Raw genomic sequence first — 17,090 nt, forward strand, 5'->3', positions numbered from 1 at the left:
GGTGAAAAACTTAATACGTCAAGAATAGGACACTAAAAAGATGCTAATTCAACCTGAATGGATAATAAAATGCCTCAAGTGTGTGAAAAATGACCAGGAAGGCCATCTGAGATTTTGTCCCTCCTTCCTCTCTCCGTGGAGTTCCGGTGAGCCGAGCCGCCCTCGGTGGCACCTGCTGTGCTCTGCACAGCTCAGCAAGGACAGGGCCGGGAGGGGCTTCAGCGAGCCCGACAGGGATGAAACTAACAAAAAACCTCGTCTCAATAAAAGCTTTGAAAAATTATACTTTTACAATGAAAACTCATTATTTTATTTTTATTGAGATTTCCCAGGCACTTACCAAGCAATCTATTCAAAGGAAAAGCTGCATTTGAAACTTTCTCCACAAGGTTATGTCAGAAACATTTGCACAGAGAAGCAGTTATACCTCATTTTTGTTGGCCTAAGGGCTGTAGACCAACCTTCGCCCCTGTATTGCGCGGTTCTCAGTGTTGTGCAAGATAACAAGAAATGATACTCTGACTGCAGAAAGACTTCGTGAAATATGTTATTAGTGATCCCACCTTGTAAGTTTTAAGGCCATGTACACCTCAAAATAATAATAAAGGATTAAGAATTTTATAGTTTAACCAAAAATAATTACACATCTCTTATGAAGGTCAAGGATCATATTATTACATTCTTTGAAACAATTAAGGTAAGGACTAAAAGAAAACTGAAGTTTTTTCTTTTGAAAAGTCCATTCAAAAAGCTATATATCAGTAGTAAAGGCAAATCATTTATTAGAAACTAACACAGATGAAGTTGGTTAATAATTAAATTTTGAACAATACTACTAGTCTAGCAATATGCTAAGGTAATCATAAGGAACTCTAGCATCTGATAAAATCAAGGCATGTTGGCAATCCTCTCTCTAAGATGCCCTTTCCCCTCTAGTCACCCACAGCTAGCACAATCTCCAAAAGGGTCTCAGGAGTCACTCCTGGGCTCTCCCGAATTAATTTTACCTCATTCTGATCACCCTTTACTGAATCTCTACTCTATTCCATATCATATATTTAGCAGCTATACATTCCAGGTACTTGGTGAAAAAAAAATATTAAAAATGTGAAAATGCCCTTCTCATAATTTGCTTAGTGAAACAAGACATCTACCCCAAATAATAATATAGAACAAAATATAAATAATACTTTATTCATTCTGCCTCAGTTTTCCCACGTAACTGCAACTTACTTCTTAAGGTGCTATTTTTATTTAGATCTATTATACATTTCTCTGCCTTTTTCAAAGCATATGTTAAAAATAGTACTGACAACACAGTATCATCATGAACATCTATATCTGAACAATTATTCTGCAGTATTGTAAAGCTGTCAGTTGGAAAACCAGACAGCCATGGATATAATTCGGAAACACTTTCTTGCACACTATTTTAAATACTAAATGCTGGGTGATATTAGCTTCATATCTCTCCTACAGAGTAAAGCACATAAGCACAAATGATGGCATTTTCACTGCTACTGAGCCTCTTTTACTTCTAAATTTTCACCTCAGTAACAGCTCGTTCCAACTGCTGAAGCTTGACAACTGAAGAAGTGCAATTTAAGTCAGTAAATAACAATCATGTTAGTGTAAAAAGGATTCCGAGCAGGAATACTGATGTGACCTGGAGTTGCTAGAGAAGGCTCTCCTAAGAAGGCAGAACTTGAACTATAGGAAAGTGGGTTCGACACCTGGAATTTATATCACATTTCCCCTTGCGCCTCTGAAAGCTTGGTAGCTTCTGATCAGTGGGTAAAAAACGAAATTGAATGAAAAACATGAGAGAGCTACAAGCAAAAACATTCAAATCATGAAGCTCTGACTTGCTGCTCTGGATAACACTGTTTAAGTCATACTGCTTAAAGCTTATGCAATGAAAAGGAGGGTTTTTCCTTGTAAACAGCAAAGTTTCTGAAGGAACGACTCTATGGTATCTAACAGTTCTTGAAAAGCAGCATGAAGAACCAAGTCCTTACCTTACAAAAGAACTGGACATGAGTCCAATGAATCCAACAGCAGCACCCACAACAGCTGTCTTCCGACAACCAAACATGTCTGTGAAGACACTGGCTATTGGGCAGCAAAAGAAAATCATCCCCATGGACAGAGAACTTACCCATGCTGTAAAAGAGGGACAAAAGGGACATTATGATATGGCAAAGTGCATTTGTCCTTATCCCATAGGATATAATACATATTTAGAACAATATTAGTGCAAAAAAAGCTATTACTTTTTGGAATGGGAGGGAGTTGGAATAAATTAGAAGCAAATCTGAATCACAGCTCAAAGGACTTGCCAGTACTAATTATAACTAGCAGAGCAATTATTTGTGTTTAACTGAATTCTTGAGAAGTTTGTATTCTTAATCAAATCATTCTCCTATGACCCAAACACTATTAATCTCTAACCTCTTATCTATGGTTTTAAGAAATTTCTAGTCTATGGGAAGTCATTTTTTAAAAAATGAGTTATATTGGGGCGCCCGGGTGGCTCAGTCGTTAGCTTCTGCCTTCGGCTCGGGTCATGATCCCAGAGTCCTGGGATCAAGCCCCGCATCGGGCTCCCTGCTCAGCGGGAAGCCTGCTTCTCCCTCTCCCACTCCCCCTGCTTGTGTTCCCTCTCTCGCTGTGTCTCTGTCAAATGAATAAATAAAATCTTTTTTAAAAAATGAGTTATATTTAGGAATGCATGCCTAGGTGGTCGAACTGAAGAAATGATGACCACTGAAAGTCAGGATAGTAGTTAACACTTAGGGGGAGGAAATAGAATTATAATCATCTGGAATCAGTAGTTAAGAATTGAACATCTGCCTAGAGTCTGGGCTTAGTTCTTGTGCTAAGAGAATCAAGACATACACAGGTAGACTATTTGTTGACCTGGATAATAGTTTCTGGGTATCACTTTATTTATGAAACCACATACACACTTTTTCCTTTTTTTCTGTAAGTATGTTATCTTTCACAAAAAAAAACCCTTAAGAATCAGAAGTCATAATTTCCTGTCTGACTCTGTAAAAACTACAACAAAAGGGAACCAAAAAAAGAGAAATAAATACTGAATACAAATTAGGGTAATTTTCTACCAAAGAAATGAGTGATCTCACAAGATATTAAGTCTATAAATTCTTCTTAGAAAGTATAAAAAACGAATGGGACCTAAGTAAATATGGGCTAAACAACAAACAGATTTAGGTCCAAATCCCTTGGCCCTACAATATCTCCTTAGGCAAGTCACTCCCCCTGAGTCTGCTGATCTTGAAAGAGGATCTAACACCTACCTTTTTTCCCCAACCCCAGCTTTGTCCCTTTTCATGACCTCTTCCCCTCTTCCCTTGCTGCCATACTCTCTACAGCAGGGATGGGGAAGAGAGAAGCTGGGACAAGGAAGGCAGACGCCATCATAAGTGGTCCTGCCAAAAGACCTGTCGGATCATGTTTGAAGCTGACTCTCTTCTCAGATGCACTTTTGTGGGTTCTTCAGAGTCTCACCTCAGAGACCTTCTGGCTCCACTGACAAGAATAATTCATTTTCCTCCTGGCTTTCTTGCTGTTACTTAAAAACCCAACTGTTGTAGCTTCATTGTCCTTGTAGGCAGTGTATCTGGGCAGGAATCAAAACAGCTCCAGACTGCCCCTCTCCTGTACTAGGCCTGCCTCTGAGGTACAGGAAACATTCATATTGCTTTGCCCTGACACATGTGGGAGTGTAGACAAATTCCAACACAATCACCTCCTGGATAGCTTTGCCGATGGGAGCAGTTAGCCAGCTATAGTTCTCTCCTTGTTGGATTTTTTAGGGGATTCAGACCCCAGTCCTCTGGTCCCCCTAACTGAAGAGAACTCTTTAAATCTCTAAATGGTCCCTCTCAAGTTCCCCTCACTAGATATCAAGTGAGAGAGCATGCACCTCTACTTCTCCCATGCGATAAAAGAAGCCATAGCGTAATTTTGTGGAAGAATCCTCACAAAATGTTCTCCCTTGACCCATAAGTGTCCTTCTTATGTGTTTTAGAGCCTCTAATTGGTTCTTGAAATATGTCACTTTTGAATTTCACACTATTGTACCTTAGTGTCTTGGCTAAAATCCCAACAGCACATTCTGTTATGATAATAATCAGCAACAGATGAAGTTAGGTCCATCTTCTGATCAAATTCAAGAAGAATCTAATTCTTAAATGAATAGTTACTTGCCATTGTTAACTCATAAAATTTCTAGCTTTTACAAAGTTTTAACATGGCAGCCCAGAGAATGCAAGGTCTTATGGGTTATGATACACATCATAAAAATAAAAGACTGCTATTGTCTTTCACTATGAAAGACTGTGAAGTCTGTGATTATTATTAATAAAAACTCAATAAAGTTTTGAGGTAATGTATTTGTATACTCAGAGATGATCTCATTTAATCCCCAAACCTCTGTAGGTAGGTACTCCTATTAAGTTCATTTAACAATTGAGAAACTGAAGTACATAGTCACTATACCCAGCATGGTAAAATTTTTATTTAAAAAACACGCAAACAATGAATCATGGAACACTACATCAAAAACTAATGAAGTACTATATGGTGACTAACCTAACTAACTAAACAAACAAACTAATTAAATAAAGCAAACTAGCCCAGTCCCTTGATGGAATTCAACCAAACACCTGCACAGGGTTTCCTATTATTGTTGAGAAAACAGATCTTTTTTTTTTTTTTAAGATTTTATTTATGTATTTGACAGAGAGCGAGAGAGCACAGCAGCGGGAGTAGTAGAGGGAGAGGGAGAAGCAGACTCCCTGCTGAGCAGGGAGCCTGATGCGGGGCTCAATCCCAGCTCAATCTCAATCCCTGAGATCATGACCTGAGCCAAAGGCAGATGCTTAACCATTTGAGGCACCCAGGTGCCCTGAAAACAAATCTTTTTCAATGGAAGAGGTGCTATTTAAGTTATGGAATAGCAACACTCTCTCCCTTCCTATTAAAAGTGCCATTTCCTTCAAGGCACTATCCTAGGCTGTTGATAATATAAAAACAACCAAGAGATTTCTCTACCTTCCAATAATTTTCAATCTAGTACCATATATGCAAACAAAAGTCCAATCAAAACACCACATGGAATATAATAACTGCCTTAAGAGATACAGATGTCAAAAAATGTATAATAAAGTCTTTAGAATATGTTTGTATACGTGTGTGTGATATTAGAGAGAGAGACATCCAGGAAAGGGCACGTTGGGGAATCTTTTTCAAAAACACCAGGAAGCTTTCCAATTTTCCCATTCAGATCCTGTTTCCTACCAAGAATCAATCCTCAGCTCTCAGTATATGGCCAAAGTGATGCACATCACTCAAAGGAAGTGTTGGGTTTAATACAGAAGAAGACTTTCCTGCAGGGGTGCCTGGGTGGCTCATTCGGTTAAGCGTCTGTCTTCAGCTCAGATCATGATCCCAGGGTCCTGGGACTGAGCCCTGTGTAGGGCTCCCTGCTCAGCAGGGAGCCTGCTTCACCTCTCCCTCTGCCCCTCCCCCCTTCCTCATGCTCTCGCTCTCAATAAATAAAATCTTTAAAAAATAAAAAAATATTTTCCTGCATATTAAGTAAAATAAAGGTGTTATAATTATGCAGATGTAAATGACTGCAAGCACAAAGTGTTTACAATTGAAAATACTCAAAGGGAAGAACTACTATAGTTCGTTTAAGGTTGATATTCTTTTGCCCTTTTTTGGTAGCTCCAACCCCCATTTCCACTTGATCTTGGCCTCTTTCAAGACATCTTTGCTCTGTAATATTTCAACATTGGTCTAACAGCTTCAAATAAAATGCAACAATAGTATACAAAACTGAGATTAAAATGCAAAATATTATTTAACAAAGTCCCAATGACTCTTGGGGCACAGAGCTGTCTGGAAACTACACAAAAATTCAAGAATGAGTAGACTGTACTTGACTTGACCATTTCATTGCCATCCTAAATTTTATTTGGTAGTTATATTTCAACTAAGGAGTGGTTTTTAAATTATTTGCTTTTGAGGCACTTAGGTGGCTCAGTCAGTTGAGCGTCCAACTCTTGATTTTGGCTCAGGTTATGATCTCAGGGTTGTGAGACTGAGCCCTGTGTTTTGCTCCGTGCTCAGCAGGGAGTCTGCTCGAGACTCTCTCTCTTGCTCTGCCTCTCCCCACCACTCACACGTGCACACTCTCTAAAATAAATAAATCCTTAAAAAAATTATTTGCCGGGACGCCTGGATGGCTCAGTCGGTTAAGCGGCTGCCTTCGACCCAGGTCATGATGCCAGGGTCCTGGGATCGAGTCCCACATCAGGCTCCTTGCTCAGCAGGGAGCCTGCTTCTCCCTCTCTCTCCCTCTGCTTGTACTCTGTCAAATAAATAAAATCTTTAAAAAAAAAAAAAATTATTTGCCATCAACTTCTGTTAATAGAATCAGAGTAAAGTGGTCAAGCAAACCCTCCTGCAGAGAACAATTATAATGTGTGTGTTGGAAAAAAAAGTATTTAAACACAGGAAAATGTCTAAAACAGTCAGAAGGTGGAGGAGAGTTTATCCTTGAAAAGCTGAAACTGAAAGAATTAAAAATTTTAAGTCTGTGGGTTTTTTTGAGAATCAACAAACTATACAGGTGCTGGATAGGCTAGTTAGAGGTCAGACTAAAGAAAAGTAGCAGCTAGAGAAAAAGAAAAGCAGCAGCTAGAAGCTGTAAGAACTGAACAGAGATTATCACCTGCTGCACATCATGGAGTGACAGTTTGCAGTTTGAGTCTAGGCAAGCTAACTGCCTACTAGGAACAAAAACTCAATAATCCTTGGAAGAACACAACAGAATCAGAGCCTTACTTCAAAATATATCTATAATATATGTGTTTCAACCTAAGATTATTAGACATTGAAAGAAATAAGTAATATTAATTGACGCTGAATGGGCTAGATATTGCATTTAGCAAAGATTTCAGAATGTTTATTATAAACATGTTAGAAGTATAGAAGGATAACATTTTCAAATAATTAAATATAAAGTATAGTCTTAGTGAGTGTGCAGATAGGGAATCTCAACAGTGAAATGGAAACCACAAAAGAAAAGGAAACTCTAGGGGTGAAAAGCCAATAACTGAAGAATGCATTCATAGGTTCACTAGCAGATTGATAACAAAAGATAAAAAAGAATATGGAAATCTGGGGACGCCTGGGTGGCTCAGTCAGTCAAGCATCTGCCTCCGGCTCAGGTCGTGATCCCAGGGTCCTGGGATCAAGTCCTGCATCGGGCTCCTTGCTGAGTGAGGAGCCTGCTTCTCCCTCTGCCTGCTGCTCCCTGTGTGCTCTCTCTCTCTCTCTCTCTCTCTCTCTGACAAATAAATAAATAAAATCTTTAAAAAAAAAAAGAATATGGAAATCTGAAGACAGGAAATAGCCAATACCAAGAAGAGAGAAAAAAATAGTGAATAAGATATTAAATAAGAATGAGTCTTAGAGATCTGTGAGACAAAAATCAAAAGGCCCAACATATGTACAACTGAAGTCCTAGAAGGGAAAAAGAGAAAGGAGCAGAAAACATATACAAAGAAATAATTAATGGACCCCCCAAAATCACAAATTTTGTGAAAAACATTAACTTACAGATCTAAGAAGCTCAAAGAACCTCTTAGCAAACCACTCCTAATCACATCAGAAACTTCACAATGCCAAAGACAAAGAGAAAATTTTGAAAGCAGCAAAAGAAAAAAATGATCTATTATATCCAAGGAAAACAATGATACCATTATCAGTTGGCAACTCATAAGAAATAATGGAGGACAGAAGACAGTGGAACTGTCATATTCAATGTGCTGAAAGATGAAAAACTGTCAACCATGGATTCTATATCCAGCTAAACTATCCTTCAAAAAAATGAAGATAAAATAAGAACATTTTTAGATAATAAAAATAGAGAATGTGTCACTAGGAAACTTCCCCTACAAGAAATACTAAAGAGACTGGTTCCGGCTGAAGGGAAATGATACCAGCTGACAACTTGGGTGCAAAGGAAGGACTGAAATACACATGTACATGCTTTTTCCATATAATTTATTTATAAAAACTTATATGACTGTTTAAAGCAAATTATAACACTGTATGTAGATGTAGTATACGATAACAACACTAAAAATGAAGATAAATGTTATATACTATTGCAGGTTTCCTATATTTCACCTGAAGCAATGCTGTATTAACTTGAGATGCATTTGGGTAGCTTAAAGATGCAGATTATAATCCCCACAGAAAGCATTAAAAAATAATGCAAAGAGATATAGCTAAATGGTCAACCGAGAAATTAAGATAGATTACTAAAATTCTTTGATTAATGGTTAAGGCAGAAGAGAAGGAACAGAAGAACAAAAAACAGATGCGACAAATAGAAAACAAATAGCAAAATGTCAGACCTAAATATGACCATATCAGTAATTACATTAAATAAAAGTAGACAAAAGATTCTAATCAAATGGCAAAGATTATCTGACTAGATTAAAAAAAAACAAGAACCAATTATATCCTGTTTAAAGAGATGCTTTTAAATACAAATATACAAATCAATTGAAAATAAAAAGATGGGGGAAAATATGCCAGGTAAATAACCCTAAGAAGGCTGGAGCGGCTCTACTTGTTTTAGACAAAACAGATTAATAAAACAAGTATTACTAGAAACAAAAAGGGATATTTTATAATGATAAAAGTGTCAATGCATCAGGAAGATATAACAATGATAAATTTATATACACTCAATAACAGAGCTTCAGTAATATAGGAAGCAATAAAATTTGATCCCTACTTTACACAATATTTTAAAATTACTTCAAAATAGATAAAACTTAAATGTGAAGCTGAAAACTATGAAACTTCTAGAAGAAAACACTGGAGGAAATCTTTGTGACCTTGGGTTAGGCAAAGATTTCCTAAATACAATATTAAAAACAATCCATAAAGTAAACGTCATTAAAACTAAGAACTTCTCTTTGAAAGACACTTTTTAAAAAATTTATTCAAATTCAATTACCATATATTATTGGTTTCAGAGGTAGAGGTCAGTGGTTCATTAGTCTTATATAATACCCAGTGCTCATTACATCACGTGCCTTCCTTAATGTCCATCACCCAGTTACCCCATCCCCCCACCTCTCTCCCCTCCAGCAACCCTCAGTTTGTTTCCTGTGCTCAAGAGTCTCTTATGGTTTGTCTCCCTCTTTGATTTCGTCTTATTTTTTCCTCTCTTCCCCATGATCCTCTGTTTTGTTTCTTAAATTCCACATATGAGTGAGATCATCGAACAATTGTCTTTTTCTAATGGACTTACTTCACTCAGCATAACACCCTCCAGTTCCATCCACGTTGTTGCAAATGCCAAGATTTCATATTTTTTTGATGGCTGAGTAGCATTCCATTGTGTGTGTGTGTATACATATATACATATATATGTATATATACACACACATATATATGTATATGTGTGTATATAAATATATATGTATATGTGTGTATATAAATATATATACATATACACCACATCTTCTTTATCCATTCATCTGTCAATGGACTTCTGGGCTCTTTCCACAGTTTGGCTATTGTGGACATTGCTGTGGTAAACATTGGGGTGCAGGTGCCCCTTCGGATCACTACATTTGTATCTTTGGGGTAAATACCCAGTAGTGCAATTGCTAGGTCATAGGGTAGCTCTATTTTCAAACTTCTGAGGAACCTCCATCCTGCTTTCCAGAGTGGCTGCACCAGCTTGCATTCCCACCAACAGTATAAGAGGGCTCCCCTTTCTCTGTATCCTTACATCTGTTGTTTCCTGACTTGTCAATTTTAGCCATTCTGACTGGTGTGAGGTGGTATATCATTGTGGTTTTGATTTGTATTTCCCTGATGCTGAGTGATGTTGAGCATTTTCTCATGTGTGTGTTGGCATTTGTATGTCTTCTTCGCAGAAATGTCTGTTCATGTCTTCTGCCCATTTCTTGATTGGATTATTTGTTATTTGGGCGTTGAGTTTGATAAGTTCTTTGTAAATTTTGGATACTAGCCCTTTATCTGATATGGAAAGACACTGTTAAGAGGATGAAAAGACAAGCCACAAACTGGGCAGAAAGATCTGCAAATTATGCACCTAATAAAGAACTTATATCTAGATTATATAAAGAATTCTTAAAACCCAATAAAAAGCATACAGCCCAATTAAAAAATTGGTAAAGATCTGAAAAATCTGGGGCGCCTGGGTGGCTCAGTCGTTAAGCGTCTGCCTTCGGCTCAGGTCATGATCCCAGGGTCCTGGGATCGAGCCCCGCATCGGGCTCTCTGCTCGGCCGGGAGCCTGCTTCTCCCTCTCCCACTCCCCCTGCTTGTGTTCCCTCTGTAGCTGTCTCCCTCTCTCTCTGTCAAATAAATAAAAATAAAATCTTTAAAAAAAAAAAAAAAGATCTGAAAAATCACTTGACAAAAAAGATATATAAGTGGAAAATATGCATATGAAAAGATGCTCAACATCATTAGTCATAAGGGAAATATAAATTTAAAAAATAATGAATCCTGGTGATGGGTATTAAAGAGGGCATGTATTGAATGGAGTACTGGGTGTTATACGCAAACAATGAATCATGGAACACTACATCCAAATAAATAAATAAATAAATAAATTTATTTTAAAAAAATAATGAAAAACCACACACGCCTATTAGAATGGCTAAAATGAAAAGGACTAATCATACAAGTGCTGGGGAGGACATAGAGCAACTGGAACCTGCAACTGGAACCATCACACACTGCTACTAGGAATATAAGATTGTTCAATCACTTTGGAAATCAGTTTAGGAATTTTTTTTTTAAGTTAAACTACCCCTATCATATGACCCAGCCATTCCACTCCTAGGTATTTACCTAAGAAAAACAAGTATACAAAAACTTGCATACAGACATTTATAGCTGCTTTATTTTTAACAGTCAAAAACTAGAAAGAATCTAAGTGTTCAGAAATAAGTGACTATATAAACAAAGTAAGGTATATTCATATAATGGAACACAACCCAGCAACATAAACAGGAGTGAACTCCTGATAAATACAACAACATGGATGAATACCAAAATAATCACACTCAGTGAAAGAAGATCAAGAGTACATAAAGTATGATTCCATTTATATAAAATTCTAATATATGAATTAATCTATAGTGACAGGAAGCACATCAGTGTTTACCTGGAGGAGGGAAGGAGCTAGAAGAGGGATTACCAAGGGGCACAAAAAAACCTTTGAGGGTGATGGTTATGTTCATTAGCTTGACTGTAGTAGTGGTTTCACTGGTATATACATATGACAAAACTCATCTAATTACATACTTTAAACATATAGTTTATTACATATAAATTATACCTCTATAATGCTGATTAAGAAATGAACCCATATGGAAGATTTCAACAACAACAAAAAATAGATGTCATAAAAAACAAACACATAAAACAAAACTAACAGAACTAGACAAATCCACAATCACAGCTGTATATTTAGCACATCTGTCTCGGTAGTAGAAATAAGAAGACCAAAAAAATCATTAAAATATAAAATTCTGAGGACACTATAAACCATTTTAACCTGACATTTATAGAACACTATATCCAACAACAAATGCCAGGAAAAGTGTTAATCACCAATGAGGGTGGGGTTGAGACAGATGGAAAAGAGAACATTTCTGGGATATCTCCTAATCCATGGAAAGCACCTGCACAGAATTGTCATTAGCTCCTCGGGCAATCCTGTGAGGTATTATCTTCATTTTAAAGATGCGGGAAAGGGGCACCTGGGTGGCCGTCGTTAAGTGTCTGCCTTCGGCTCAGGTCCTGATCCCAGGATCCTGGGATCGAGCCCCACATCAGGCTCCCTGCTCGGCGGGAAGCCTGCTTCTCCCTCTCCCGCTCCCCCTGCTTGTGTTCCCTCTCTCTGTCAAATAAATAAATAAAATCTTAAAATAAATAAATAAATAAATAAAAATAAAGATGAGGGAAAAGAGATTATGGGTCCTAGGCAACTTGCCAAGGTTATATAACTTTGGTGGGATTCAAACTAAATATCCAGGTTGGAAACACAAATAAGATGACATGCCCAGGGCTCGTGGGTGGCTCAGTCGGTTAAGCGTCTGCCTTCGGCTCAGGTCACGAACCCAGGGTCCTAGTTGTAGCCTGTTTCTTCCTCTCCCTCTGCCACTCCCCCTTGCTTGTGTGCTCTCGCTCTCTCAAATAAATAAAATCTTTTTAAAAAAAAAATTCAGAATAAAGAAGACATGCCCAAGAGTCCTTCATTAAAAAACACCCACAAGGCACACACAGCCAGGCACTATGTTTGAAGTTGTGGATAAAAAGTTATCCCTTCCTGAAGAAGCTCACAATCTAGCTAAATTAAGACAAAATCCAGTGAATTCACAGTTCCACGCATCATCCTCTGTTCCAAACACAAAGTGATACAGTTAGATACAATTAGATACAATTAGAATATACATATATATTTTTTAAATGATTCAAAAAAGACCTAGTCATGGGCTACAGACTACCTGCAAAAAGGGATAGGCTAAGTTGGGCCTGCTTTCTGGAGTCCAGGTCTAGAAGCAGGCATTGGCCATTGTTAAGAGGACTAAAAGTACTCCCTGTGAGACAGAAGAAAGCAAAGCTCACTGACAAAGGCCAGAGCTGGAATGCCCCCACACCTTTTAAAAAGGAGACTGGAGGCAAGACTGGGAATTTAGTGATTTCTATCCAGATTAAAGATTTAGAATCCTACAAGCCTCCAGGGGAAGGGAGGATACAGCCTCAGCCTCATGAGTAGGCCTGAAACAAGGTCCCAACTGGCTCTCTGGCTGGTCTGCGAGATTTTTAGTGTTACTGTGGAACAAGAAGCTTAAAAGACCTTGTTCTAAATTGGGAATTTAGCGAGCCCAGAGAAGACCCATTAGAGAGGGAGGGTGAGGAAGGAGGGAATCAAACAAAACAATATACTTCCCACTCAGAATGATTCTGTAAACTCAAATTCAAAAAAATTGAAGCCAGTCCCATGCCAACAAACTACCAACAAATTACCAATTAGCAGTCACTCCAGATGAAATTAATTCTGTAGACCAGTGTGACTACCACTCCAAAATGAGTATGTTTAGAACTTTCAAAGAAATTAATAAAATAATATTTTCATTAAAAAAACACTATGAAACAGGGGTGCCTGGGTGGCTCAGTCATTAAGCATCTGCCTTCAGCTCAGGTCATGATCCCACGGTCCTGGAACTGAGCCCCGCATTGGGCTCCCTGCTCTGCAGGAAGCCTGCTTCTCCCTCTCCCGCTCCCCCTCTCTGTCAAATAAATAAATAAAATCTTAAAAAAAAATAAAAAATAAAATTGAAAAAAGATTTTATTTATTTATTTGAGAGAGAGAGAGAAAAAGTGAGTGAGAGAGAAGGAGCAGGGGGAGGGGCAGAGGGAGAGAGAGAAACAGATTCCCCACTGAGTAGGGAGCCCGACGTGGGGCTCGATCCTGGGACTCCGGGATCATGACTTGAGCTGAAGGCAGTCGCTTAACCAACTGAGCTACCTAGGTGCCCCCCACCAAAATATCTTGAACTCATGATAGAAAAGTATTTCCAGTCATAGGCACAAACCATGAAGAAAAATATGGATAAAATTTACAATTCCTATGCAAAAAAGGACACTAGAACCAAAGCAAAAAGAAATGAGCCACAGGATGGGAGATCACGGCAGGGCATATAAGTAGTAAATTATTATCATTTGCATTTATAAAGATAGATTATAAATCAATAGGAAAAAAGACAACCCAAAAGAAAAATGGGCAAAAGAGTTCAGAGGAAATACACAGAAAAGAAAACCCAATAGCCAATTCACATTTACAAAGATGCTCATTAGTAATCAGAAAAATGCAAATTAAGAGAATAATAACAGACCATAATTTGGCAAATAAGAAGTCTGACCATACCAAGTTTTAGTGAGGCTATGGGAAAATGGGAACTCCTGTGCATACCAACATCAATTGAAATAACCATTATGAATAACAATTTGGCAACATCTAGGAAAGCCAAGGACATGCATACTCCACATTCTAACAATTCCACTCCCAGTTATGTACTTCAGAGAAATTTTATACATGTGCACAAGAAGACCTGAATAAGAATGTTCACTGAAACGTTGTTGGTAATAGTAAAAAAATGGCAACAACCTAAATGCCCATCAGCATTAGAATGAAGAAATGTTGGTGTTAATATATAATGGAATACAGACTCACACATGTAGTATAATACATGATGGGAATAATAAAGGCAAATTCAGCACAGTGATTACCTTCTGGGAAGGCATAGGTGAAGATTAGAAATAAAGAAGGGGGTACACAGGTGACTACAATTGAGTCTAATATTTTACATTTTAAAAAGGAAAAAATATTAGAATCTGAGTACTGAGTAGTAGTTATATAGAACATACATTTGTTGTATTATTCTCTACATTTTTCTGTTTGTTTGAAATATTGAATAAAAAAAGATACATAAAGTTAGTTTTCAGATCCTCAAAGGTTCCTCACAAGTAGTCCTCTAGAATACCAGAGGAGGTAGAATAACTTTATTAAAAAGGGCTAACAGGGGTGTCTGGGTGGCTCAGTCGTTAAGCATCTGCCTTCGGCTCAGGTCATGATCCTGGGGTCCTGGGATCGAGTCCCGCATCGGGCTCTCTGCTCAGCAGAGAGCCTGCTTCTCCCTCTCCCACTCCCCCTGCTGTGTTCCCTCTCTCACTGCCTCTCTCTCTCTCTGTCAAATAAATAAATAAAAATCTTAAAAAAAAAAAAAAAAAAAAAGGGCTAACATATGGGGTGCCTGGTTGGCACAGTGGGTTGAGCAGTCAGCTCGTTTCAGCTCACGTCATGATCTCTTGGGTCGGGAGATCGAGCCCGCGTAGTTCTCCAAGCTCAGTGTAGAGTCTGCTTGAGATTCCCTCTCCCTCTCCGTCTGTCCCTCCCACTTGTGCTCTCTCATTCAAATGTTTTTTTGTTTTTTTTTAAAGGGCTAACATAGGGAAAACAATTTCAAACTCCTTCCATTTATAAAGCTCACTATAAAAATGACAGACTATTCTGGCAAAATTGAAATCTTCAAATCCCATATATTCCACTGCTCTGGAATTAAAGCTTCTCTTCACATTACATCATTAACAGTTCTGTTAAAACATCAAATATATATTTAAATAAATATTCAAAACATTGAATTAAAAATATATCAAATAACAATAGAAGAGCTATTAACCGGAAGCGATGGAGGCATCACTTCTGTGTAGCGATTTCATGGTGCTCACAGATGAGAAAGACTTTTTGTGGGGGGGGGGGAACCTTTAAGTTCCCAGGTGCTGGCAGTTAGGAGCATAGTTCTAACACTTGCTGTGGCATCTATCTGCCTTAAAACTACAGGTAGTTTGAGGTTATATTTTATGGTTTCACTGATTCTGCATGGCTAACTCGTATCTACAACTCTTGGAAACCCCATTCTCAAATAAAAATACCCAAGTCTTATCTCAACAGTAAGATAAAAACTTGAGACTTCTTTTTATTTTTTAAAGATTTATTTATTTTATAGAGAGAGGGAGCATGAGTGGAGGGAGGGGCAGAGGGAGAGGAAGGAGGAGAGAAGCAGACTCCGCACTCAGCGGGGAGCCCCACACAGGGCTCAATCCCACAAACTTGAGATCATGACCTGGGCCAAAACCAAGAGTCAGATGCTCAACCAACTGAGCCACCCAGGCACCCTTGTCTTCTCTACTTTTTTAAAAGTAAACTTTTTAGAATAATGTTAGGTTTATAGAAAAGTTGTGAAAACAGTACAGAGAGTGCCCATATACTCCACATCCAGTTTCACCTATTACATCTTACATTATTACGGTAGATTTGTCACAATTAATGAACATTGATACATTATTCAGTCTATACAAAGTCCATACTTTATTCATATTTCATTAGTTTTTACTTAATGCCCGTTCTAGGATGCCACTTTATATTTAGGCATCATGTCTCCTTAGGCTCCTCCTGACTGACAGTTTGTCTGACTTTTGTTTTTGAAGACCTTGACAGTATCGGGGAGTACTGATCAGGTATTTTGTAGACTGTCCCTCAGTTGGGATTTGTCTGATATTTTTCTCATGCTTAGACTACAGTTAGGAGTTTTGGGGAAGGAAGACCACAGAAGTAAAGTGCCATTTAATCACATCATATCAAGAATACATAGTATCACAATATGACATCACTTTTGATATTAACCTTCATCACCTGGATGAGGTAGTATTTGTCAGGTTTCTCCACTGTAAAGTGTACCTTCTTTCCCCCTTTTTCATACTGCATTCTTGGAAGTCACCAAGCACAATCCATACTTAAGGGGTAGGGAATTATGCTGTACTTCCTTGAGGACAAAGTATCTATCTACATAAATTATTTGGAATTCTGCACAGGAGATTTGTCTATTCTCCCACATTTACTTATTTGCTCAATCATTTATTTATATAAGTATGGACCAATGGGTATTTATTTTATACTTTGACTTACAATCCAATACTACCTATTTATTTTGTTGGCCATTGGAAACTCTTTCAGTTGGCTCCTGTGACCCTTTGACGTACCCCAAATATTGTGGAGGAGGTTTTTTTGTGGATTTTGCTTTGTTTTTTGAGCACTTCCTGGCTTGCAGGTACTGTGAGATACTCCAGGCTCATTTTATATATTTTCTGCCCCAGTCCTAGAATCAGCCACTTCTGTAAAGAGCCCTGGTTCCTTTCAGAGAATGGTATTAGAAATCAAGACCTGGGTGCTTAGTGTGCTTGTTGCTATGTTTCTAGGCCCTCTCATGTCACAGAGCTAGGTAATGCATGTATGTACATCAACCCATGTATATACCTATTTCTATAAATACTTCCTATACGTAACCATCCAGATCTACATTAAACTAAACAAATTCATATCAATTCCTACAACCCTAATCCATTATCACATAAATCATCCTAGCCTT

The 17,090-nt window shown here is 38.0% G+C and overlaps 1 protein-coding gene across 2 annotated transcripts in view; it reads right to left on the minus strand.

Annotated features, from left to right (window-relative positions):
* Positions 1-17,090, minus strand: part of SLC16A10 (solute carrier family 16 member 10) — a 114,250-nt gene that overhangs the window by 40,143 nt on the left and 57,017 nt on the right. For both annotated transcript variants that reach the window (XM_078054862.1, XM_078054863.1), the window contains exon 2: positions 2,019-2,163. In XM_078054862.1, coding sequence (XP_077910988.1) covers positions 2,019-2,163 — 145 coding nt within the window. The remainder of the gene's footprint in view (positions 1-2,018; positions 2,164-17,090) is intronic.

Source organism: Halichoerus grypus, chromosome 9, assembly GCF_964656455.1.
Source record: "Halichoerus grypus chromosome 9, mHalGry1.hap1.1, whole genome shotgun sequence".
NCBI lineage: Eukaryota > Metazoa > Chordata > Mammalia > Carnivora > Phocidae > Halichoerus > Halichoerus grypus.